The sequence below is a fragment of the Crinia signifera genome, chromosome 1 (assembly GCF_055691185.1).
Source record: "Crinia signifera chromosome 1, ASM5569118v1, whole genome shotgun sequence".
Lineage (NCBI taxonomy): Eukaryota > Metazoa > Chordata > Amphibia > Anura > Myobatrachidae > Crinia > Crinia signifera.
Genome location: NC_139217.1, coordinates 121461061 through 121488401, shown reverse-complemented (window position 1 = coordinate 121488401; position 27341 = coordinate 121461061). Strand labels below are relative to the sequence as shown.

General features: G+C 42.2%; 1 protein-coding gene across 2 annotated transcripts in view; it reads left to right on the top strand.

The window, feature by feature from the left end:
• The window catches only part of FSTL5 (follistatin like 5), a 644560-nt gene that overhangs the window by 127561 nt on the left and 489658 nt on the right, over positions 1-27341 (top strand). For both annotated transcript variants that reach the window (XM_083172689.1, XM_083172698.1), the window contains exon 3: positions 21401-21434. In XM_083172689.1, the coding sequence (XP_083028815.1) occupies positions 21401-21434 (34 nt within the window). The remainder of the gene's footprint in view (positions 1-21400; positions 21435-27341) is intronic.

The window sequence follows — 27341 nt, the reverse complement described above, 5'->3', positions numbered from 1 at the left end:
CAACCGACCGCGGGGACACAGGGGACATCGCGCCACACATCAGAAGTCCTGCGGATGACAGGCCTCTCACGCAGTACCGACCATCGAGATGGTAATGAGCGATGTTTCCGATGGTGAGATCTGCGGTTTGTGACAGTACCCCCTCCTTTTAGGGTGGGCACCGAACACCCTTTGGGCTTGGAAGGATGTTCCTGATGGAACTTTTCTCTTAGACGAGGAGCATGAACGTCTTCCGCATTGGTCCAACTTCTCTCCTCAGGACCATATCCCTTCCAGTCAATGAGATACTGAAGGCGTCCATAACGATGGCGAGAATCCACGATCTTTTTTATCTCAAACTCCACTCCTCGCTCAGTTCTGACTTGCGGTGATACCGGGGATGAAGACTGGAAGCGATTAAGAATTAGAGGTCGTAGCAAGGAGACATGAAAGGAGTTGGGAATGCGTAAAGACTTGGGTAATTTTATTTTGTATGCTACCGGGTTGATCTTCTGTTCGACAATATATGGACCTATGAATCGAGGCGCAAATTTCATTGAGGGGACCCTCAGTCGTATGTTTCGGGTAGACAGCCATACTTTGTCACCAGGACGGAATTCTGGTACTGCACGTCTCTTACGATCCGCAAAGAACTTGTAACGAACAGAAGCTTTTTTTAGATTGAAGTGCACTTTCTTCCAGATTTGTGAAAAGTGTCTCAGGGCTGCGGTAGCTGCTGGCACTTCGATGGTTGCTAATGCCTCGAAGGTGGGTGGCCTGGGATGTTGGCCATAAACAATGAAGAAGGGGGAGTGACCTGTGGATGAATGGTACCTGTAATTATGGGCAAACTCAGCCCAATGGAGTAGCTTGGACCAATCATCCTGGGAAGATGAGATGTACAGCCGTAGGAATGTCTCGAGGTCCTGATTGACCCTTTCTGTCTGGCCATTGGACTGCGGATGATATGCAGATGAAAACTTCAATTTAATTTGAAGGGCTGAAGACAGGGCTCTCCAAAAGCGTGCCACAAATTGCACTCCTCGGTCAGAGACGATTTCTGTAGGCAGGCCATGGCTTTTGAAGATGTGCTGCACGAATAACTGGGCCAAAGTAGGAGCAGAGGGTAACCCGGAGAGCGGTATGAATCGGGCCATCTTCGAAAAACGGTCAACTACCACCCAGACGGTGTTGTATTCTTGGGACTTGGGTAACTCTGTGATGAAGTCCATTGAAATGTGCGTCCATGGACGAGTTGGAATAGATAAGGGGCAAAGTTTTCCAGCAGGAATTTGACGAGGGGTTTTATGCTGGGTACAGACAGTACACGATGCCACAAAGTCTTTGACGTCTTTTCTCATCTGGGGCCACCAGTAAGAACGTTGGAGGATTTCAAAAGTGCCCTGAACGCCAGGGTGTCCGGAGAATAAGGACTTGTGAGCCCAGGACAGCAGTCTTTGGCGGAGCTCAGGGGGTACCAGAGTTTTGCCAGGAGGAGGTACCGGAGAAAGTTGTGTGGGAGCAAATGCGATGGTGTCAATGATGGGATGATTCTCGGGTACTAGAGGATCCTCTTCCATGGAGCGAGATAAGGCATCGGCCTTTACATTTTGAGAACCAGGACGGTACAAGATCTTGAAAGAAAATCTGGAAAAGAATAAAGACCACCGGGCCTGACGAGGATTCATACACTGAGCCGACTGCAGGTACAGGAGATTTTTATGATCAGTGTATATGATGACTGGAAATTTGGCGCCTTCCAAGAGATACCTCCATTCTTCGAGTGCTAATTTAATAGCCAGTAACTCCTGGTCGCCTATGGAATAATTTCTCTCTGCTGGTAAGAATTTGCGTGAGAAAAAACCACAGGGATGCTGTTTCCCATCCTCGGATGTCTGAGATAGTACTGCACCTACCCCTATGTTAGAGGCATCGACTTCTAGGGAAAAAGGTCGTTCCATATCAGGCTGGGACAGAATGGGTGCAGAGATGAATGACTGTTTCAGCAACTGGAATGCCGACAAGGCCTCTGGGGACCAGACAGACGGGTTGCTACCCTTGCGGGTGAGAGCTGTAATAGGAGCAATCAGAGTGGAGAAACCCCGGATGAATTTTCGGTAATAGTTGGCGAAGCCAATAAAGCGTTGTACGGCTTTCAATGTAGTGGGTTGAGACCACCCAGTGATGGCTTCCAATTTCTCGGGGTCCATGCTCAATTGTGACCCGGAAATTAGGTATCCTAGAAATGGAACTGAGGGTACCTCAAATGTGCATTTGGAGATCTTGCCGTAGAGTCGATTTTTTCTGAGACGGAGGAGGACCTCTTTGACTTGGGAACGGTGTGAATGTAGATCTCTGGAGAATATTAGAATGTCGTCCAAATAGACCACAAGACAGACGTACAGCATGTCTCGGACGACCTCGTTAACAAATTGTTGAAAGACAGCTGGGGCATTGCAGAGGCCGAAGGGCATCACTAAATACTCGTAGTGACCATCCCTCGTATTGAATGCAGTTTTCCACTCATCACCCTTGCGGATACGTATCAAGTTGTATGCCCCACGGAGGTCCAGCTTGGTGAAGACGGTGGCACCTTTCACTCGATCGAATAATTCTGTAATCAAGGGGAGCGGATAGCTGTTTTTGACTGTGATGTTATTTAACCCTCTGTAATCAATACAAGGTCGCAGACCACCATCTTTTTTTTTTACAAAAAAGAATCCTGCGCCCGCTGGGGATTTTGAGGGTCTGATGAAGCCTTTCTGTAAGTTCTCACGAATATATGTAGACATGGCTTGAGTCTCAGGGACCGACAAGGGGTATGTACGTCCCTTGGGAGGAGTCTTTCCAGGAAGGAGGTCAATTGGACAATCCCACTGACGGTGGGGCGGTAGTGTATCGGCTGATTGTTCACAGAACACGTCAGCAAAGTCTTTGTAAACTTCGGGGAGGCCAGGTACAGAGGTGGCCACAGCAGAGCGCACAGGTATCACAGGATTGATGCAATGCTGATGACAATGATGACTCCATTGCTCTAATTGTAAAAGCGACCAGTTGATGGTGGGGTTGTGGAGCCTGAGCCAGGGGAGGCCCAATACAACATCATAAGATGCTTTAGGAATGACAAAAAATTTAATGTGCTCTTGATGTAATGTGCCCACTTTCAGCAGAACCGGCTTGGTACAGGCACGTACCTCACTGCCCGGAATTTTACTGCCATCCACTGCTGTGACAATGAGATGAGGATGTAGAGGCATCACGGGAATTTGTAACTTGGTAACAAGATGTTGAGAAATGAAATTTCCTGCCGACCCGGAGTCGACCAAGGCGGAGCTTGATCTGAGTCCAGCAGGGGACTCTAAGGACACTGGAAGGATAAAGTCAGTACAGGGAGGAGACTTTGAGACATGACCTAACCTAACTCCTCCGTTACAGGTTAGGCCCTGGAGTTTCCCGACCGCTCGGGACAATCATTGATGAAGTGACTGGGAGCAGCACAGTAAATGCAGAGTTTGTTGCGCTGTCGACGGGAACGCTCCTCAGGAGTCAGGCGTGATCTACCTATTTGCATTGGTTCTTCACTCGCAGGGGACTCTGAGTGTACTCGAGGAGTAAACTTGGGAATTAACTTCTTTTGTTTCTCTAGACCTCTTTCTCTGAGGCGGAGATCAATCTTTACACACAAGGAGATTAAGTCTTCCAAGGAATCAGGAAGATCGCGGGTGGCCAGTTCGTCTTTAATGCGGTCTGATACCCCTAGCCAGAACGCGGCTGTCAGGGCTTCGTTATTCCATTGTAACTCAGAGGCCAAAGTCTGGAACTGGATCACATATTGTCCCATGGATCGGGACCCTTGTTTGACCCGTAGTAAATCTGTGGATGCTGAAGTAGAGCGTCCAGGTACACCAAATATACGGCGGAAAGTCTGTAAGAATTTGCCATAGTCTGACAACAGGGGATCAGATCTCTCCCATAACGGTGATACCCAATTGAGGGCGGAGCCAGTTAGCAAGGAAACCATGTAGGCTATTTTAATTCTGGCGGTAGGGAAATTGTGTGGAAGAAGTTCAAACTGGATCTGACACTGGTTGATAAACCCCCGGCAGAGTTTTGGATCGCCGTCATATTTGCTGGGGACAGGTAGCAGGAGACGAGAAGGTAGAGCAGCGGGTGGAGACAGATTCCCCTGGGCAGTTGACACAGGAGTCGGCAATGACTGTTGCAATGTGTCCAATCGATTGGATACCTCTTGGAGGAATTTTATCACTCGCTGCTGTGTGGCTTCTTGAGTCTCTATTCGGGCGGTAACATTTTGGATGACCGCTGGTCCCACACTGGGGTCTTGAGCCGAGTCCATCGGTCTTGAACAAACTGTCAGCGCAGGCGGGATTTGTGTTCCCGGCTGTGACCGTGGTGGACCAGTGGAGGGCGCTGGAGAGCCAAAGGCAGAAGGTTTGATGTAGGACATACACGGGGAGATCCGGGCACAGCGAACCAGAGAGTTGACGGAGACCAGGAACAGGGGCGCGGAGTCTAACCTGCCAGCGGTATTCACCAGGGAGCCCCGCAAGGAACTTTGGACTTAGCTGCGTCTGACAGGCAGGTCGCGGCCCCCTGCCCTGGTCCTCTGGACGCAGGCAAGGGAGATGAGACTGGAGGTAGAAATGGAGAAGGGAAGGCAATCTGGAGACTGCAGAGGATTGCGCAGGATGTCGACAACTGAGGTAGACTGTGGTGCCGACAATGGTGCCGACGGCTGGTGAATGACTCAGGAGTATGCTGGAACAATAGGACGTAGATGGTAATGTCTCTATAGAGTACAGCAGCTGAATGTCGACGCTGGTGTTGACGGAGCCAGTCGTTAGTTCAGGACAAGATGGAGAATGTCTCTGAAAGGCTTGGGAGCCAATGGTGGTAATGGCGAGGCACCTGTACTCGACTGCAAAGGTGGAATAGCAGGAGTCTTCTGGAAATGGACAACCCAGGTAAGTATAGCGGATGCAGGTAACGCTGGAGAGAATCACAGGGGAGCCTGGAGATCTCGGAGTCTTGGAACTTCTCTGTCACAGGAGAATACTGAGAGCAGGTAAGCAATTGTTCAAGACAAGGAAGGAAGGCCGCAGGCCGGCTTTATCCCCCTTGCTTGTCTGTGATTGGCTGCCAGCTGTAGCACCAATCAATGCTGGGAAAGGAGCACACACCTTGATCCAGGTACAGGTGTGTGGGTCAGAGGTGACGTGGATGGACAGCGGGGATTGGTCTGGGGAATCAGCTGACTTGAGAGTGTCATGGCGGCACCCATGCTGTCCGGGAACGGCGTGCGCTTGGCAGGGAACTATGGCAACCGACCGCGGGGACACAGGGGACATCGCGCCACACATCAGAAGTCCTGCGGATGACAGGCCTCTCACGCAGTACCGACCATCGAGATGGTAATGAGCGATGTTTCCGATGGTGAGATCTGCGGTTTGTGACACTTCCTTGGCAACCCGTGCTTTCCTGCAGCCTAGGATTATGTAAACTTCATTCTGTGGCAACACAAAGGTATATTAACCATCAAGGATGGCACAGTGGCACAGTATTCTCTTTTGCCGCTCTCTCATGGAAAAGTTTAAACTTTCTAATTCATTCGCAACTAAGGTATTATGTAAACGCACTGCCACCACAATATGACCCCTCACTGTCCTTGGACCCTTTGACCTCATTGGCAGCTATTGTGTCCATTGCCCCATACAGGATTAGCCTTCCTTGCTGGGACTTTCTCCCTCTCATAGGCTCTGGGTGTGCAGTTTGTCGACCTGTGAGACAGACTTAGCGAAACCTATATTATTAAAGGATCTACATAAAAATCTCCCTTTGATTCTTAAGTCCCTGCATTCTGCCCAATTGCAGGAAACAGATGTGTGGTTCATGCACAGGGCTTATATTTCTCCCAGCGAGAGATCACATACTGTATGTTACCCCTAAATGTCTGAAATGTGGTACCTCCATTGCACTATTTTTGCATTGTTTTTGGACATGCCCCAAGATTAAAAAGTTCTGGTAAAAAATGTTGTGGTTCATCAACACTACTTTTAAACTCCAATTGAAGTTTAACCCCCTAGCCATGCAACCAAATACACTTTATCATTTTGTTATGTTTGATTCTTACATAGGCAAAAAACGAATGCTTTCCAATTGGATAGTCTGCTCCCCACCTAGGCTCCACACGCTGCGTACCCGTTTACTCTGCGTCCTGTACTTGGAACGCTACTCCACTCTACCTAACATTGAGGATTCTATAAAAAGTGGAGCCCATTTACTGAATCCTTAGGACACACACAACAAGACCAAATGATGTCTCTTTTTGAGTCCACAGCATGGAACCTATACCGTAAACTGTCTTTACCTACAAGTCTAAAACTATCTAATTTAATGCCACATTTCCTGTCTAACTGTAATCATTGGGATATGTTTTGTATGATGTGATTTTCTCCTTCATGTAATAGCTATATACTTCCCCTATGTCTCTCCTCTAGGGTTACCAACTCATCCCTTTAATTCGGGACACATATTAATTACACAGGGTCTGTGGCTGGCTTTCACCTGGTTTTAAACTGCCACACTTCAAGACTCCATTTCACCTGATTTTAAACTGCCACAGAACCTGTGTAATTAATGTGTCCAGAATTAAAGGGATGAGTTGTTAACCCTACTCTCCTCCCCCTCCTCTTTTATTCTGGTTTTCTTTCTTGTATATGTTCATCTTTTTTTTTTCTTATCCGATATCTTACCCAATTGGTGGTTTAACTATTGTGGGGGCTCGTGATCCCCTGAAATATGTATATCCATGAATATTCACCTTATCTTTTACATGCTGTTTATTGCTCCAGACATTAGGATTGAAATTATACCTCCTCTTCTTCATGCAATGACATGTAACCTACCTAAACCACCAATGATTGTATTGATTTGTATAATTTGTCATTTATGTACCCCTTTATTAAAAAAACCCCAAATAAATAAATCCCCCCCCCCCCATAAAAAGAAAAATAAATATTGGTACTGTTAATTTAATATACTAAATTGATTAAAACAAATAATTAGTTGCAGTTTATAAATATAATACAAGTTGTGGTTGCACCGTTATGGAATGTGGGGTTCAAGTGCAAAAATAAATCCCCCAAAATTAAGATCCCAAAACAAACTAACAAATAAATAAATAAATGTTTTATATTGTTGCTGTTTCTTCAGTCTTGTCAAAAGACTTTCTCCGACAGTATGCATGCAGCAGTCTGACTAGGGACTATACAATGAGCTCAGTAACATTATACTTTCTGTCAGTACCTGTTACAGTGTTCTGTGTATAATTTCCGCAATCCTTAGTATGCAGTACCAGGGATGCTGAAAAAAGCATTTATTATTAACTTGCATTGATGTATAGTAGAAAACAACTCACACCGACACCTGAAAAGTTGGAAATTTCTGTAATGATTTTGTATTTTCGTATCTGAAAAGGAAACAGCAATTTGCAAATCTTATTTTCACCTGGGCTTATAATTATTTTCCATTTTTAGAGGACACCCAACAATAAGCAACATATTGGAAGATTTCCATGGTTAGAGGGGGTGCTTTATATCTCTTTATCCATATTATCTATAAACCAGGGATAGCTTAAGAGAGGAATAGGCTAGTGTCCAGTCTTCAAATGGGCCCCTCTTGCCAGCACAATTGCAATGAAGACTATGCCACTGTGCTAAAGTGTACTGTGCTTACTCAGGTCTCCAGAAACATGGCACCCAAGCCATGTTTCAAGTGATTTCTCTGCAGCACACATGCAAGTATGCTTTGTTGGTGACCCTAGCCATACTCACATACTTTTACTGCCCCTTCCTCCAGGTGTGGTAGGCACTAGTGGGGCGTAGTCAGAGAGAAAGTGTACTGCTCTGCGGTGTAGAACAACATTTGCATCATTGTGGCTGCCTCTGCTATATACCGTTGCAAAAGAGAAGGCACTGTATAGCTAGGGACATTCTGAGAATGCCTTAGTTTCAGTTGCCCATATTAATCACAATCCATGCACCCATTATTCACCCATGCTTGATGCAGCAATGCATGTATTCCATATCATATATATATATATATATATATATATACGGTATATATATATATATATATATATATATATATATATATATATATATATATATATATATATAATGTTTAGTGTCCGGGTGTAACTGAAACACTGCCATCAAGTGAAACTAAATCTCTTTCTCTTTCACACATACAGAAGCACAGATGCAATCACACATACAGAATCACAGAGGCAATCATAAGGTAGCAGACTCGCTTTGAAAGCTTTTGCTTCGAGCGGGCTTAGCCAGTTCTTTATACATTTCAAATCCTATACGGTACAAAGAAAAGCCCCAGATTTTTTAATTGGCTTAAAAAAATGTTGCTGTGATATGAACTGTTGGAGTCTTATTACATGTTATTTCACCCTTACCGAACCAGAGTTCTGGATGGTTCCATGCAGCCACCTAGTCCTCCCACTAGCACCACTCCTCCACTTCTAGTTTAAAGCTGCACACTGGTTGAGAACTGGTGAAACTTCATGAACAGGAAATGCATGGATGGGCTAGTATAATATAAGATGTAGGTAGTAGCTCAGCTTTACATTTCTTGCAATGCTCCATTAATTCTCAGAACGACGTGATTATTTTCCTTTATCACCTGTTGTGATAATGTGTTGATTGTGCTGCCAGGAAGGTCTCAAACATTTTCTGGATCCACAAATAAAGCCATTTCTCCCCTCCTGTTCTTAGACACTAAAAACCTTTTACATAGACAGGTTAATCATTGGTTGTTTGGCAGAAGAGTGTATAAGCCTTTCTAGTGGCCACTATCAATTGTGCAATGTTTTGTCCTATTTGCTGACCTAAGAATAAATATAGCTTGATAAGAGCTTTCTTATTGCGATCACTTCAGGAGTTCAAAATAAGAAATTTTGTGAAAAATATGTTATATCCAGCTAAATGTATACCTTTATTGGTATACACTGTCATGTGGCAAATACCTTCAGTCCTTGTCCCTACATGTCTACTCTCCATGTCCATGAGACATTGCCATCTCAATAGCATTATGGGCCCCCAGGCAAAGTACTGCAGTGGGGCCCCTACCTACACAACCACTCACAGTAATAAAAGCTTTAGTGGCTCCACTCTTGGCGCTTCTCACTGACAATGTCGGGTGTGATGATGTCACATCTGACATTTAGCATGTTCAATGGAGGAGGAGGACAGGGAGAAAAGGGATGCCGGACGAAGCTGGCCTGCACTAATGGTATTGCCATAAGCAAAATGTTATTTTTAATTTGCCATGCCTTAGGCTGCTCTTGGGCACCTATGCTTGTGGCCCCCCCGGGGCAGTAGCCTACCATGCCCAGTGGGAAAGATGGCCCTGCCATGAGAATCTCAAATATTAAGAAGCTCCCAAAGACTCCCAAAAGAGTTGGTCAGTCTCCCATAAATTGTCCAGTGATGAAACCGGCAAAGGGAGACAGTTGTTGCTCATATTACTGAAAATCTGTTAATTTTGATGTCTGTGTGTCCATAGTGCTCCACTGGCAACCAGGGCATCATTGTCTAAGGGGCAATTCGAAACTGAGCATAGCAACAAATCGACAGTGACAAGAGCCGGATAGGACAGCAACTGCCAATAGATAGCAGAGTTAATCAGAAAGTTTGTTATATAAGAACTATGCTATAAAATAAAACAAAATAAAAAGTCACCATTAAATGAACTATACAAAAAATAATAATAATAATAATAATAATAATAATAATAACAAACGATTCAGTTGGACCCACTTGACTTTACATGGCGATATTTGTTGTTTGTCTGTTAGGAGCACACATAGACATGCACACATATATAAGTAATGGTTTACTTACCATAATAGCCAGAAGTGTGTACAGCCATACAGTACATCATCTAGGCTCCAGAATGAACTTTCAGCTAATTCAGTTAGCCCCACAGCGATCCGAGTGCCTATCCTGGAGTAAAAAATGTAAACTTCCCAGGAGCATTCACCTACTTTCACTTAGAGAACTTCCAATGTAAAAGTGCCTGACAAGTGCTTGCTCAGCAGTGAGCATTGTATTCTAGTATGTAATGCTTTGCGATTGTAACAAAGAATGCTGAAATTGATGTTAAAAGTAAAGTAAATCAACATGAGCATTTGTTCTGGTCCTTGTAGCTTATGTTATATTATTAGGCTGCCACTATAGTAGTACATTGAAAGCTTTCAGATCATGTGTAAAACCCTTTAAAATGACAAGCATGAGTAATAAGACCTTTGCAAGCTTTACAGTGGGACTCCTATTAATCAATGGACTCAGCGACGGGGCACCCTAATTTGTCCAGAGCACTCTGGGGCTCATGTAAAACTGTTCAAAATGTTGTCATAATATGTGTCCAGAGAAAAAAATTATATATTACCGATAAGCAGCTTGCAGAGATGTAAAGAGAAAACGGGTGCATGCGCAACTTAAACAATAACATATTTGATTGGTTTATGCCCAGTGTTGAATGGCTGTGTTGGTAGGAATTGTTAAAATAACAGTTTGTAACAGTTTGTATACAATACAGAACTTTTATGACATATATACATGGTACAGTCTGCCTGTGAGCAAGAGATAGCCTTGCAATGGCGGACACAGTGACGATTTACTGTATTTGCAAAGTGATTGACAGAGTGCATTTGTGTTCTGTAATTGGGGGAGGCCATACAAAAGTAACCATGCTGCACAACTATAGGGTTACTCACAAGGTCGATCAATAACTAATGTGCGTCCAATGCTTTCATCCTTTGTGCAAGCAATGGGTCTCTGATTCCGCCAGTTGGCATCTCATTTACATATTTTCACAAAACCGCTGTGAATGGAATCACAGCTGTGATGGCATTTGCCATCTTCTCTAATACAGTCCCCTCTGTCACAACAGTTTATCTTGCATTAAGCCAACAGGCTGATATTCTATCTCTGTCCCACCTACATCGTTGCAAATATATATCACCTTCTGCTTGAAGCATTTTACAATATTTGACATTATTTCACATCCTACCCTACAACAACCTCTTCGGCCAACGATGGGCCTGACTCGTTTTTGTAGCACGCCCATTAAATGGACTGTTACCGCCCCCAAATGCCAACTACCTGTCAATCACTTTGGAACGGCTAGTGAAAAAAGTAGCAGGATTTCATTACTGCAAGACACGGCGCATGTGCATTGCAACCCACATGCATGCGCAGTATGTATCTCGAAAAGTGCGTGTGCGAATTCAGATAGCAATGTTCAGACCCCATTTTCTGCCCCAGCAACATCAATAAAAAACATTCAATTCAGTGTGTTCCCTTACTATTAATATGAGCTCAGCAAAGCTATACACTTTGAAGAAATGTGATCCATTCTTCATGAAATGTAGGAAGTAAATGTGTGTGAGTAGTGTAAGCATACTTTATATTAACCCTGACACATTTATCTTACTGATAACAATTTATTCTACAGTACAGTAGCTTTGAATAAATACAAGAATAAGCAAACATAGTATGCTGAGGTATGACAAAGGACTGCGTTTCCATTCTGAGATGTTTTAAGTGAAAGTTGATGACCCTTTTTGTCTGGTCATGTAAACAAACATGATACTGTATTTAGAAATACTTTTTTGCATTCTTCATATATATATATATATATATATATATATATATATATATATATATATATATATATATATATATATATATATGTGTGTGTGTATAAAAAAAACCTTTTCAATACAAGGTCAAGGCTGGTCAAGTTAATTATGTGCAATAGTAAAGGTAAAAAAGCACATTGCAAATCACTTGTTCGAGCACCTTTGCTGATATATAGTCTCTAGTGGACGTTAATTGTAAATCAGGGTCAGACAATGGGAGCACGCTATTCTTAGGAAGGATTTCAGATAAGATAATCTTTCAGAGGAACACTGTAAAGAGCAATATACAAAGATTTGATTTACAGAAACAATTGTGCTGTAATTTATAGAAAAGCAAAGTTAGATCTACAGTAGCTTGTGTCAGCTTTTCCCAACCTCAGTGCTAATAGGGGCAGATGGGCACAAATCTAGCTAGGCTGCTTAAATCCCTCAGGATCTATTTGCAACCTGCTACACATGGGTCTTTTTGTAAAGGAATCATGTTCTGATGTCATAAAATAAGCTCCTTTGCTAGTAAAAGCAATTGATGGGTGACAATGTACAGAACACGTTACTGTGCTAGACAACATTATTACTTTATTTCACTTTTACGTGTACAAATAACAAATACAATCTAAAATATACTGTATATAAAAAATGTATTTTACCATACAACTACACTGGGGATTATTATATGTATTCTTAATTGCTGTTGGCCTCTGAGAATGTGTACACTTACTGTACATTCCTGCTCAATGCGGAAATACAAATTGACAAGGCTGCTTTAATATTTGCTGATTGTTACTACATCTGATGGCACAGATTGCATAATCACACTTGATCTGTTCCGCTGAAGAATACAGAATTATAATATTCTAGAATGGAAATAAAGGATCAGGCATATAGATCAGGTTACTTGAAGGGTAGACCGGAACCACAAGTGTTAGAACACAATGAAAACTGAAAATTGAGCTGTTCGCTTGCTGTTTGGAATGACATACGGTAATTGTTTACAAATCAACCAAGAACCCTTCCCATTGTCACCAGCTGGCTGCTTAGAGATTCAGTATCGCTATGACCCCTACACACAGAGCCATGTAGGAGCATTTTCTAATCAATCCAGTGAGATCGCTTAGAAAATGCCCCTAAATTGCTACGTGTGTGTTTCCCATAAGCCTTGGAGAGAGATAAAGCGGACAGCGATAAAGTACCAGCGAATCCACTTTCAACTGCCAGGTCACAGGTGTGTTTGAAAATGACAGTTAGGAGCTGGTTTACTGGTACTTTATCTCCATCTACTTTATCTCTCTCCAGTGCTTAGAACATACTGAAGGCCCCTACATTGTTTTGAGTTGCAGGATTCTGTCACTTCGCATCATTCTCAGAATGAAGCCCAGATTGTGGATTTTTACTATTAGTAATTTTTGCTAGCTGGTAACAAATTGCAGGGTTAAGTTTATTATTATCTGCGTCATACTCTTTTGTGGTTGTATTTTTTTTAAATCTTAATGTCCCTTTCCTCAGTGCAAAAAACAATGTAGGAAACATTGCAGAAAGTTCATTGAAATACATAATAAAGTCATTAATCAAAGCCAATTACTCTATTACTCTTTAATTGGAGCAGTTTAAACTAAAGTAATGAGATACCTTTTGATGTTTTGCTGAGAATAATTAATTTCTTGGTTATACAAGCTATTGTATTTTTCAAGAGTCGCATTATTTTTATAGCATATTGGGATATATATTGAGATATATTAGAAAAAAAACTGCATGAAACCCTCACAATCCAATGAAATTTCACTTGAATGAATCCATTATACCCATTTATTGCCCAGATACAGTATGTAATCATTTTCATTTTGTAAAGGATACAACATCTTTTGAAAAAATCTCTACACAAATGCTGTCTTTAGAGAAGGAAAGGATTTAGCAATGTTCAATCAAAAAGTGCAAAAAAAAAAACCCTTATACAAACCGCCAATTGTGGGCTACAATTGCACAGCTGACTGCTATATAATTTTTCATCACAAGTTAATATTAGATAAAGTGGCGGTACTTCCCTATGGGCTGCAGGGCTGCAGCCCCCACAGGTAAAGTCCACCACTGTAGTGAAGCAAGACTGCACTGGCTTCACTCTGACTGGCAGTGACATCCTACTGTAAGTCCGAGCTGCCAGTCACCAAGGCAGTCCCATTGTGAGGTGTTCTCTCCATTCCGGGATGCCTCTCTATGTCTCTACCTCTCTACCTACGTCAGTACTGCGCACGTGCTAGTCCCGTTGCCTGTCTTCTGTGTTATACAGGTGCTGGGACTGTGATATCCCTTCTATGGGGTTGTTGCCGAAGCAGCCATAGAAGCTGTCCACATGCACAGTACAGGCATCGGGAACACTCCTCCTGTGTGGTGGGGACCAGGAGGAGCAGCAGCAGGGGGGCGGGGTGCCTGCACCTGGAAGACCGACAGCCCCCCTCCTGCCATGAGATATGAGCCGCCACTGATTAGATATGTGCAGCTCAGTTATCCTGATATAAGCACACACCAGAACTTAGGGGTTCCAAGTCAGTTGGAGTCTCAGTTCGGAATTACTATGGGGTTCCAAGTGGAACTAAGTTTCATCTCAGGTCTGTTATCAGTTGGGAACTTGGATTTAAAAACTGAAGTTGGGTTTTGGATTGCATGTACAAAGGTACAAATAAAAGTTTTTTTTTTTTATACATTTTATCAATGATTTTCGATATTATATTGTGTTTAAACCAAACCGAAAACCAAATCTGAGCCAAAACACTTGATGGTGGTTTTACCAAAACACGATGAAGAATTAGAACCAAAACATGAAGGTCCATGCATACTGTATCTCTACTGAATATGTACATTTATTTTACTTTTCCATCTTTAAATCTACTAAAGATACTGTAGCTTCTTTCAAGTTATCTATAGCAAGAAATTAAGCTGTACTTGTAAATGTCTAAGTATCAATGTACAATTTAAAGCCAGACAAAGCAACAGAATAGGAAACTATTTATCAAATTAGCTCCCTGCAGTTAAACAAGTAGCACCATAAATTCCAAGCTTTCATCAATTACGCTTTCGAGACTTCAATAACCCAGCATCTACAATAGAAAGAATGCTTCATAAAAAAAGTCATTATCATTACTAACTGTAACACCTAGCTGTGATTAAACCTGTATTTTTGGTTTAAAATTCCAGACCAAGCATCTGAATTCTTTCGTTTAGACCTGGTGGGAGCACACATGTTCAGTAACTGTATAGCATTGGTCAATGTACCATAAATTAGTGTGAAAGTCATCAAACCAAATGTTATTTGGTCATTCAATACAATCATTAAAGGATGTGTACAGGTAAGTTATATTGTATAACATACTGCATTGGCAGTCACTTGCTGTCCACATATACTGACAGTTTAATTATTTTGTTTAATTGTGATTGAACTTTAGCAGGGAGGAATAATCAACTTGAGCTACTGTATACAGTACATGCTGTAAAATCAGGAAAAACTAGAAGAAACTAAAGTGACTGACCAGTTTATAATATGAATGGTCAGTTCCATGAAGATATACAGTAGCACGGTAATGCTAAATAAGTACAAAATATAAAACGCAAAATAAAGGATATAGGGGGAGATTCTCTAAGCTAAAAATGCGGTAAAACCCCCGTTATCGTGGTTTTTTACCGCATTTTGGGATGCTGTAAGCATCACCCGCCGGGTTAACGCGGCGGGGGGCATCGCCAGAAAAATCTGGCGATGCCCCATAGAAGCCAATGGGCTTCTACCGCATCCCACTGCCGCCCCGCACGGACCCCCGCCGCCCCGCATCGCCCCCTCACCTGTGTCTGGGCAGCACAGAGCTGTGCTGCCCGGACCTGTGACCTCTTCCCTGCACTGATCCTCTTCCGGGTGCAGGGAGGAGGAGAGCCCGGCGCAGCAGCAGCGCCGGGTGTGTGAGGGAAGGGGGAGCCGCCGGGACCTGCTGGGACCCGGCGACTCTCACCGCAAAGGATAGCTCTTAACGCAAGAGCTGTCCTTTGCTATTATTATCGCATATGTTAGAACATATGCGATAATTATAAATGCGATGGGTGGCGAAGGGGGTGGAGATTCTTAGAGAATCTCCCCCATAGCCAGAGTTTTGTAGGACCCATAGCAGCATTTTATAGATTTTTATCCCCAGTGCTTCCAGAAAGATACCTCTCACCAAAATGGTTGTTTCTGGTACGCCCCATTATATTGCACTAGTTCATTTTATGCACCATGCAGTTATAGCACCCTTTGTAACCCTTTGAGTGCCAGCATTTCTGTGAGAGATGTGCATACCATTCGCTAAAAATGCCAGCATTGCTCACATTTGTTATATAAATTCAAATAAAAAATGTTATGTAAAAGATTATATTTCCTGTATATGGAAAACAATTCCGGTCATTATGAAAATAAAATTGTTTACTTGGCAATCTTCACAATTATTTAGAAAAATTCACTTGGCACTTAAAGGTTTAAGATTGCTTTGCTTTGTATTTTGTGTTGAAAAAGTGGTACTTGTGTAGTTTCTCGGCGCAAGTAATGCGATTTATTACCTGTTCATACCCCCACTATCAACTATGGCATGGAGTTGATTTTATATAGTGTGGCGAGTGCAGCGAGCCACAGAGCCCAAAGCGTGGCGAGCGGACACGGATTACTTGACATGTATCCACTGAGCCCAAAGCGTGATGAGCGCAGCGAGCCCCGCGAGGAGCCTTGCGTTTTACTGGCGCTGTAAAACTGCACAAGTACCGAAAAAGTAAATGTAAAAGCAATTTGGGGTTTATTTACTAAAGGTGCACATACACTGTACAATTACTGTATGCAATTTGGACTAGATGGCATCGCATCACATCGCATACATTTTGCAATGCAATGAGATGCAGTCTTGTACAAAATGTGCAGCACATACTTTTTTGAGCTGTGCAATGGGATGTGCATAGGAGCGCAGCAATTGTAACATGTATGGGGACCTTAAGATGGGAGTTCTATTTATGATGGAACTCCCAGTTAGTAAACAAACCCATTTGAGTCCCATTGTGATAAAAGTGCAATAAAAATAATATTTTGTATTATCTTCTATGGGGAATGAACAGTGATAGCTAATATGCAGATAATAGTTTTACTGCAGTAACATATATAATCAGTACGGTACAGTGATTCACAGCAAACAAAAGATGTACAGGATGCAGCAGTATACAGTACGTTTAGATCAATGAATCTGATGTGCAGACAGTTTCTCGATGTTACAAGGTAGAAATTAAGTCTCCCAGTTGCAAGTGTATAAACAGGAAACTGATGTTCAATTCAAATGTATATAGTTCTGGTGCAGAAGAAGATGTGCACACAAATATATCTTGGGTAAGAGGGCTATAGGGTCAGCGCCCTGCACCCCTGTTCATATTACCAGTGCCACAATGTTAATGAGGTGTAGGGTAGCCTAGAGACAGGTCTCTTATTGCAAGAAAGGGGACTGGGAGTCACTGTCATAATCACCCAATTAAGATAATAATTGGGGATGTCAATCCCATCCCTATTCTCCCTTACAAGCCTGTACTGTACTGGCTCGGTTTTGATGATGCTGTGTCTGGAAACATAGGCTTTAGCTGGCTGTGGGGTGCTGCTGCCAAGTGTATACCCAGTGCATAGTGTGCAAAGTCTCTTCCAGGTATCAACTGTCCCACGGTGTGGCAGAGCAATACATGTGGCAGCCCAGCTGGTGGCGCTGCTTCCTGCTGATCCTACAGGGCCGAGCAGGGTTTTGAGTAAAGTGTCAGCTCAAATTATAAGGTCCTCAATGCATTTAGGGAAATATAGTTTTTTACTTGCGCACCGAGTATATACCTGTGTTTTAAACCATGCTGCTAACTTTTCAACTTGTGCAAGTTAGATTGTTTTTGGGTGTGGGATTCAGCGCCTGAGGTCTTGTGAGTGAGTACATGGGTGTATTAATGTTGCTAGCCTTTTTACTAGATGTAACTGAATCTGTCTGATTCTGTAGCACTTGATAATGTGGGATGCAGTCAATTTGCCGGCGGTTGGGATCCCGGCGGTCGGAATCCCGACACTGGAATCCCGACCGCCGAAATCCCGAAACTTTCTCCCTCCGTGGGTGTCCATGACACCCATAGAGGGAGAATAAAATAGCGTGCCGAGCGTAGCGAGGCACCGGGCCCGCTGCGTGGCGAGCGCAGCGAGCCCGCAAGGGGGGGCACTCCACGTCCCCCCCATGTCGGGATTTCGGCAGTCGGGATTCCAGTGTCGGGATTCCGACCGCCGGCATTACATATCGGATCCGATAATGTTTGCAACAGTGTCAATATGAATACAGTGTTTGCATTATGTTGCAATTAAAAGGATACAAGTAGGGAGTTGTTTCTAAAATATGTGTATCAAATACACTCTGTACAATGTCTAATTGGAGTCAGAGAATATAACATATATAAATGATGCCTAGATGACAGCTATACCGATTACAGCTGTCTCAGTCACAAGACCTTAATGCATTTAGACCACTAGGCCTTCTTCTTTTACCTCCAACCAATCCTAGCAGGAAGAGAAAGAGTGCAGCCTGCACTCCAAGCTCTGCCTGGAAAAGTGAGGACATTTTGAAGGTTGGAATGTCCTATATCAGTGATGGCTAACCTTGATACTCCAGATGTTGTTGAATTACACATCCCAGCATGCCCTGCTACAGTTTTGGTATTTGGCCATGCTAAATCTGATGCAGGGCATGCTGAGATGTGTAGTTCAACAACAGCTGGAGTGTCAAGATTAGCCATCACTGTTCTATATACTGTAAGGCCTTGAAGTATGTATGGTTGCAGTTCCATACATAGAATTTTCAGCACCTGGAGCAAGATGAAAAGTTTATGCCTCTATTCCCTGAATTGTAACCACATTAACATATATTCAATCCCTGCAACCCATTCAGATTTGCAGATCCAGGCAGCTTCAGCATTTGCATAATTTCGCACAGTCACGGCATACACATTCACAGCTGCTGTGTCACTATCTCTGAACCAGGCCCTGTATGTTATAGCCATTTTAATTACTTTTTACACACGATAATTACAGATTTTTTTTGTAAATCAACAACTGTCAAAATAAAAAAAACCTATAAAACTGAGATTAAATGTCACGCAATAAAATCTATCAGTGTGTGTTATCAGGAAATTAACTGATGTTTTATAAATATGTAATTTATGGTTGATGTTACTAGACAAAAAGGTAGATAACTAGGAGAAAAAGAAATGATAAATGGAAAAAAAAAATCTAGATTTCCCTTAAACTTACAGTCATCTGCAGCAATTCAGGCATTTCAAATATATTATGAAAGCTGTTATTTTTATTTTTTTATAAATGCATTTAAAAGAAAACCGAACTGATGATTTACTGGGACAATTCCCTCTAAAATCCCAAACACACATCGACAAATCACACAGGAACTTAATCTTCTTTGTTCATTGCTATATTTATCCAAAGCATCTACTATAATCTGTCCCTGTAACCTTGACCTGACTATGCAGTTATTCGTTTATGTACTCTTGCTTATCCATTTCTCACCCAAATATTTATTTCTTTACATTTACAAAATACATTTTTACAATTACTAATTACATATTTTTTGTACAATTTTTTTTTTAATTTCAGTTGCACATAATTTAATAGCAATTTAGAATGATGATGCTTCCACGCAAGAAACAAAACCTAGAGTTTGAATGTGTTATTGGAATATCAATGGAAAAATGTAAATTATATCTTTAATTACCAGTCTGTGTTTTATCTGTATAACTAGTTCATTCACACAGAACAGTAGCAGAAATGCACTACTTACTTTCTCTTTCAGTCTCGCATTCCTGTAATGGTATCTTTTGAAACACTCGGCTCCCAATTTTCTCAATAAAAGGGATTTATTGCACAAAACAACGCCTGTCAGTTTCCCTGCAGATTACCGGTTCTAAGATAGTGCTGTCCGTCCTCTACACATCCAATGCCAGGGTAGTGGGCGCAGTTAAATGCATCGGCGGTACCAGTGTCAACGCGTTTCGGAAATACTTGTTCCTTTGTTAAGACGTCTTGACAAAGGAACAAGTATTTCCGAAATGCGTTGACGCTGGTGCCGCCGATGCTTCTAACTTCACCCACTACCCTGGCGTTGGATGTGTAGAGGATGTGTAGAGGACAGACAGCACTATCTAGGATTTAGCGCTGGTTTTCTTCAAAATTCTTGTGTTGTACAATTTGTCTGTCTGGGGAGATAGATGGTCTCCCAGAGGAAGACCAGCAGCTGTTTATTGAATTAACATACATTCTCAGCGCCTGGTCACCTGTAAAAATTGTTGTTGCATATCTGTATAGCTGTTTGCTCAATAACAATAAAAATTTAGATATTGTCTAAATGTGCTCATATTTTTGATAGATACTTTTGTCTTAGCCTAAAGCAGGGTAGACACTCAATTTGCTCCAATGCCAAAAGTCATATATAACGATATTGGCTTTACTCCTGGATGAACAATCTAGTGCATACACACTAAATGATATCATTAAATATCATTAAAAATATTGTAGATATCATTAACGACCCGTGAGGGGAACCCATTGTTAATGATATGACACTGGACGAAATGAACATTATATCATTAACAATATTTTGATTGTTCAGATCATTAACGATATATCATCTAGTGTATGAGGCTTATGGAACTCTTTATTAGTAATATCTACTCACACACACATACACACATACATTCACACACACACACATATTATTTCACTTGTATAATGCGAATGGCCACATTTGCATTTGAATGTGTGTGTTAGCTGACACATCCGTTTGCATGTGGCCATACAGGTGAAAAATCATTCAATGGTCCCCAATCATTGAATGATTTTTAACCTGATCGCAAATAAAAGTCAGTCTGGACTGTGTTTTATTTGCCACTGACATGGCCGAATTCGGGCAGGCACTGACGTCATGTGATGTCAACCACCCTGAGCAGGCTTTGACATGCCACCGTGTTTACATGGTGATGCCCAGCCTTTTTCTGGGTGCGTCCTCTGTTTTTGTGGACAAGCCCAGAAAATACTGGGTGTTTCCAGTGTTATCCATCCCATCTGTGCAAATGCCTTGGCGAGTGTGATAATCGCTGAAAACGTTCACACAGCTGGTCTGCACATGCAAATTTTTGCCCATATGCTTGCACAGAACTGCATCCGGTGATGTCAACTGCCCACCCCCCAGTGCCCACGTCACCCGCTGATTTCCATGGGAACACCCAGTGTTTTCATGGGAAGGCTAGACATACCCATGGGTGGGTACTCCAACCCGCCGCCCCCCTCCCCCTCACACACACACACAACACCCACAATGTTCGATGTATGTACATGGCTGAACGCCCCCTGCGTCTGCACATGCACAGAAATGTGTCTGCCACCCAACATCGGCCCTGTGCGAATGAAGGGAAGCTTGGGAACGGACCAGAATAAACTCTATAGTCTATATTACAGTCCAACTGTGAAACATTTTTTTATCATTGAAATGTTAAGATTAAAATTTTGTTAACGTTTACTTGAATAGTCATAGTGGATTGTAAAAACAAAGCTGTCTAGATAATTGTGTTCCTGTATGCCATATAGCTAACCAGTTGTATTATTTTTAATTCTAGCAAGACAGAAATCATGAAGTAACAAGAATTAAAGGTGAGATTTTTTTTATTTTAAGAAAAAATGTGTTATGTTCTGGATGTCAAATACATTAATTTAGAGGTAGCAAACAAATCGATTCACGATTCTGTCTGTGTAGTTGAATCTGTCTTGCACGATGCTTCACAGTTTTGAATGTTGTTTAACTAACTGAGCTTTAGGCATTGTGCCCAGATACCACTCAATTCAATACAATGCCACAGTAGGAAACCAGATTTTTCTTTTTTCTTTGACTTTGACATAAGTACAGAGAAACAAGTGTTACATGAGTTAAAATTCTGTAACATGTTTTAAGAATATAACTTTTTACTTTAAAAATGTTTTTGTTTTAAATAAATGTAAAAATATATATTTTCTATTGTATAAATAAATATCTGAAAAGGTATTATGTAACACAGTCCAAAAGAAATGATCTATATGAGATAGGCTGACTGCTTTGGGCACAAACCCTACCGCTGATGCATTATGTAGGTGCAGGACCCATCCTGTGCATCCTTGGCAGAATGGATCATGCATGATCAATTGCAGTTCCTCTCGTAGACACAGCATGATTGACATTCTGCCACATTTGGGTTGGCGGCTGTTCTGCAGCTGTACAATAGCATACAAATCAGACCCATTATATGCGTGTTACGATGCGAGCAGATGAATGATCCAATGATTTCTCCTCTGTTAGTAAAGAAAAGTAAACCTAAACTGACTTTCCTCATGGACGGTTCCCAATGAATTTGGGGTGGGTGCTGACATGTGATGTAATACGCCCGCCTCAAGTTCGCATGTGTCCAGCCAGCATTTCCATGGTGCACCGCCTACTGCCTGTCAGTCATTTAAAAAATGTCCCTCCGAGTGTAAAACTCACCAAAGACGTTCGCTCCGGGGGTTTGTGCATGCACAAGAGCAACTATACGAATACGCACACACCCACCATTGGAGACAGGGCCGAAGTCGCTGTTCCCTGAGCAGGACTGAATCAGCCCCCTAAGCACCCAATGGTCAGATAACTTAAGCTGGCCATACATCAGAAAGATCGATCTTATCGATTGCGCTCATGATTGTGTACAATTTCCCGTGAAATCCCCGGCAGTCCTTGGTGGTTTTTGGACACACAATCTACTCACAATCCATCATACAATCAGTCATACAATCCATCTGCTGCATGATTGTGTACACAAGATGTGCACACAATCTGCATACAATCCATCATACAATCAGTCATACAATCCATCTGTTGATTGATTGTATGATTGTGTACACAAGATGTGCACACAATCTGCATACAATCCATCTTACAATCAATTGAGATTGTATGATTGGGTACAATATCTTTCTGATGTATGGCCACCTTTATGCTGGGTACACACCAGGACGTCTAGGGCCCGATCCCCTCAATCTAGATCCAATTCCGACCAATTGGATGTAGATTGTGTGGTGATTGGGCCCTTTTCTGTCCTGGTGTGGACCGATACTGATCCGATGCGCGGTCCCGCGGGTCGGTCGGTCGTTATTGAGATCCTACCTGCTGCAGGTAGGATCTCAATGACGACCATACAGCCTGGTGCAGGTCGCCATCGGATCGGACCCGCTCACGGTGCACATAGTGAGCGGGTCGGGCCCCCCCGCGTCACCGTGAGCCGGTCGGACGAGACACTGATGACCTGCTCACGATGTGCATCGTGAGCGGGTCGCCCTGGTGTGTACCCTACATAACTCTCATTTCTTTCTTTTTAAAACTTACATGATATTTAGATGCATAATAACTTCATGCTTGGTTATATTAATGATCATTCTTTATCAAAAACGGTTATTTTTATTTCCATGGCTACACTTTACATTTGAACTATAATTACCAACTGCTATATTTTTGTTTCTGCTAAGATAAAATGAAGCTAATACAGGTACAGCAATCCAGTGCTTGACATTACCAAACTACCAAATGACAACCTTTTCGAAAAGACATTGGAATTCTTTTGTGTTACTTGGAAAACCGAGCCTAACAAAATCTAAATGAGCTTTTTAATAGGACTGGTGTATAGCAAGAATTCTACAGACACATTTGGAGGTTACTGTGTCCAGCACTTCATAGCAGCACTAATAATTACCCACTAACATTTTTCTCACTAGTGACTTCCGTTCCTACCCAGATTGCAGGTTTGCTTTGCAGAAACTTCATTCCATTCAAAGAAAATGACAGAGACATTTTTCTAATTTAGAAAGGAGTATGGTATTTCAAACCTCGCTAATTATTAGTATTTTCCTACCATAGTTCTACGCTTTATATATATATATAATTATACAGCATATATATATATAAAAAGGGGGGGGAAATGTGGCCTTTTTTCTGCGCTAGTAGCGGGGAAGCACTTCTATTGTCGCATCTGTGAAATTAGCCTGTCGTATCTGTGAAATTATCTGTGAAAACACATTCCGGTGTTGGATCTTTCATTGGATCTAATATTTATTGTAAAACTGTCATCTGAAGTGAAAGTCTATGTACTACTAACTTGAATAAAACCAGCTTTTTAATTTTGTGTATTTTCTGAGGAGAAAAGAACATAGGGCGCACATCTATTCTCCCCTTTCTTTTCCATATATATATATCTATGTCCTGGGATGGCACTCCAAATCTGGTCAGAAAGCTTGTACAAAAGCAATGAGTCGGTGCCCCCCTTGGTTCAGAGCAGTGTGGTGCTGCTCTTACATGCAGTGAGGAAGTGGGGAACGGCGGCACTCGAAAATAAGAGACCAAGCAGTCCGGTGTGATACCGACGTTTCAAAGCCGGGTGGCTTTTTTATCAAGGTGCTTAAGAGACTACGCAGTCGAATCCCGAAATTCCGGGATTGGAAACTCCAATCCCGGGATTGAAATCCCGGCGTTTTGGGGGCCAAATCCCGGGATCCCGCCGATCCCAGGATTGGCCACCCTAATCCTTATATTATATAGCAGGAAGGTGGATAAATTGATCCCTGACCTCAGACTACTGGATAGTTCATTTAGTTGGAGTAGCCAGTAAATCTCCAACAGAAAGGTCCCCCTTATTTTCTGTGCATGTGCTCTCCTTAGTAACCAAACTGCAAGTGCAGTGACATATATCCTGTAGTTTTAAAACGGCCCTCATTTACGCTTCAAAATCAAACTGATTTTGCCGTGTAAATGATAGCCGCTTTAAAATAAACTGGAGCTTTTGTACCAAATCTCTCACTTTCTGAATCTCTCATCCTATTAAATTTCCCCCAAAGTGTTATATTACATGTATCAGTAAAAATGAATACAAATAGTTTATTCAGGAACAGAATAAAGATATTTCTATTTTATGTGAATCTGATTAGTACAGTACTTTTTGGTTTGTTATTCAGTTGCAAAACGTTCATTATTCAGTTATTGTTGCAGTAAAAATTTGTCAATGTTTTGGTGAAACATTGAATTATTGGATACTTATTGATATATCATGCACATTGGGTTTGATTCTAGTTTGCAAGCTGTCCTGAGTGTACTCGCAGGGGAGCGATTTTGTTGTGCAGCTGCCGTGTGTGTGAGCGGCCACGTCGAATAGATTATTCGCCCGGTGCTCGCACACAACAGTGCGGGCATGGGGAAGCGGGCTGGGGGATTTGCCCATGGGAATGCCCAGAATTTCATGGGCGTTCCCATGAAAACACTGAGCATTCTCATGGTTATTCCCTGAAGATGCGGGTGTGTGTGAGTGTGTGTGTGGGGGGGGGGGGCTGGAAGCTGATGTCAGCTGATGTCAGCTGCCTGCCCGCTTCCCGCAGGATCTGCGAGTGCTTGCAAAATCATTTGATGGTCGCCGAGCATCAAATAATTTCATCCCCACATGCAAGGCTGAGAATGACTGTTTCTGCAAAACATCCATTTGCATGCCTGCGGGGGATCAAGGCGTGCGATGGCGGCATCTGAATAACCTCCATTGTGAGAGATGTAGAGGGAAATAAGGTCAGTGTAACATTAAGTAGGGATCTCCCACTTACCCCGCTCCCCCACCACCAAGAACACAAAAACATTACATTCCACTTTTCCTTTTGAGGTGACAACAGTAACTGGGATGCTTAGTTTGCTTGTCCCATATTATACTCTTCAGATTCCTTCATCTTCATACAGTGTTATCACAGCTACTGGTGTATAATAATGGGTACAAAGTGTGCAGTGCACACAGGCCCTTGGGTCCAGGGAGGCCCTCACACTGCACATTCTGCACCCATTTAATTATACTCACTGCTCCGTCAGCCCTGCACTGGCTGCAAACATTTCTGTGAAAATGACCATGCACAATAGATATGTCCCAGGGAACGCAGCATGGATGCCATGTTCCCGGAGATCTGACAAAGCAAGAGTCTATTGCACCACCAAAAAGGAGGCTTCCCAATTGTAGCGTGAACATACCCCCCTACTCACTTAAAGAGCCTCTGCTCACAGCTAAGGTTCCGAAGCATTTTCTTTACTACAAGGAAATTCCGGTCTCCAGTTATTGCTGTGTATTGGTGAGAAAGTTTACATTGTAGTTGTCCTGACTGACACTAGTTCAAGTGGATGCAGGTAATGGAAACATGAGAGAGAATATCAGTGGACCTTCAATTAGAAAATTAAGTAAGTCCCACACAACCCTGCCTTTATTTTGTCTGCAGTGTATGCCCCTATTTGATGCATATTTGCCACTTCAGGGTGATTGTGAAAACAATACCTATGAGGGCAGCGTAAAAGTGGACATACTGTGCACTGCCTGATGGGCTTGCCAAGAAGTTGACTCATAGTACAACCAAATGTAAATGAGCACCTAAGCAGTTATAGTTTGGCACATATATGTATACCCTCTAGTGGCCATGTAAAACCTTCTATGAAAATGCATGTAGCCATTGTGCCTTATAACCAATACAAGGAAATTATCTCATCTGAATGTTTATATTACTGATTTTTTATTTTCCAAAAATATAACAGCTACATAATGGGGTCAAGCACTTTTCAGGGAGTCAGGGAGATTGCTGCTATTTCAGGGAGTCTCCATGGCAATCATTGAGAATCAGCCTTTTTTCCCCATTATCTGACACTGTGCGCAATGTAGCATCTTATGCATTATTTATAATAATAACATGGCTATTTTAATCCTTGTAAAGGAGGCATACTGTGTTCTTCTTGACATGGTAACATTATATCATATCTGTGAAAGTTACTAAATTGTACTGTACTCTGAGGGCCTTTTCGTTATGAAGTCCCATCAGCCTCCTGTTAATTAAGTATTCATCTCAGCAATGATCACAAAATTCAGCATCGCTCAGTTTGCAGGACAGCACCAAAAAGGCAGCCTACTTAGTAGTAGCAAATGCTGGTAGTGTAAATGTGCATGTGTGGACTGAGGACCTTATTCAGATGTGGATGCAGTTCCGATATTTATGGTGTTGAGTGATTTCTGGAGGACTGCCCATGCATCACAATGCACATGAGTGCAGTTTTATCTGTGATTCCATATGTAGCACTCCTGGGATTGCAGAGAGTTTGACAGTAAGCCAGCAGATGGTCGGAGTGGTCATCGGAATGCAGGCATGGTTGTGCCATTTTAAAGCAACATATGTTTATTGACATTTTTTTGGACATAATGAACAGAATTGCAGGACAGTAAGATAATACAATCAACATTGTCATATCATCCAACATAAATTATACCAAATAGGAAAGCAGGTGAAAAAGAAAAGAGAAAAAAATAAAAAAAGGAGGTACAGTATAAAGAAATGGAAGTTGAAATGAGGGGAAATAGTGAGGAAGGGTAAGGGCTAGAGAGGAGAGGGTCATATTTGATATATAGCAATAAAAACAATCTAATCATATAAGAATAAGAGAATGTGTGTATATTTTCCCTTGGGTGTATATATATCAAAACCTATGAATATAGTATC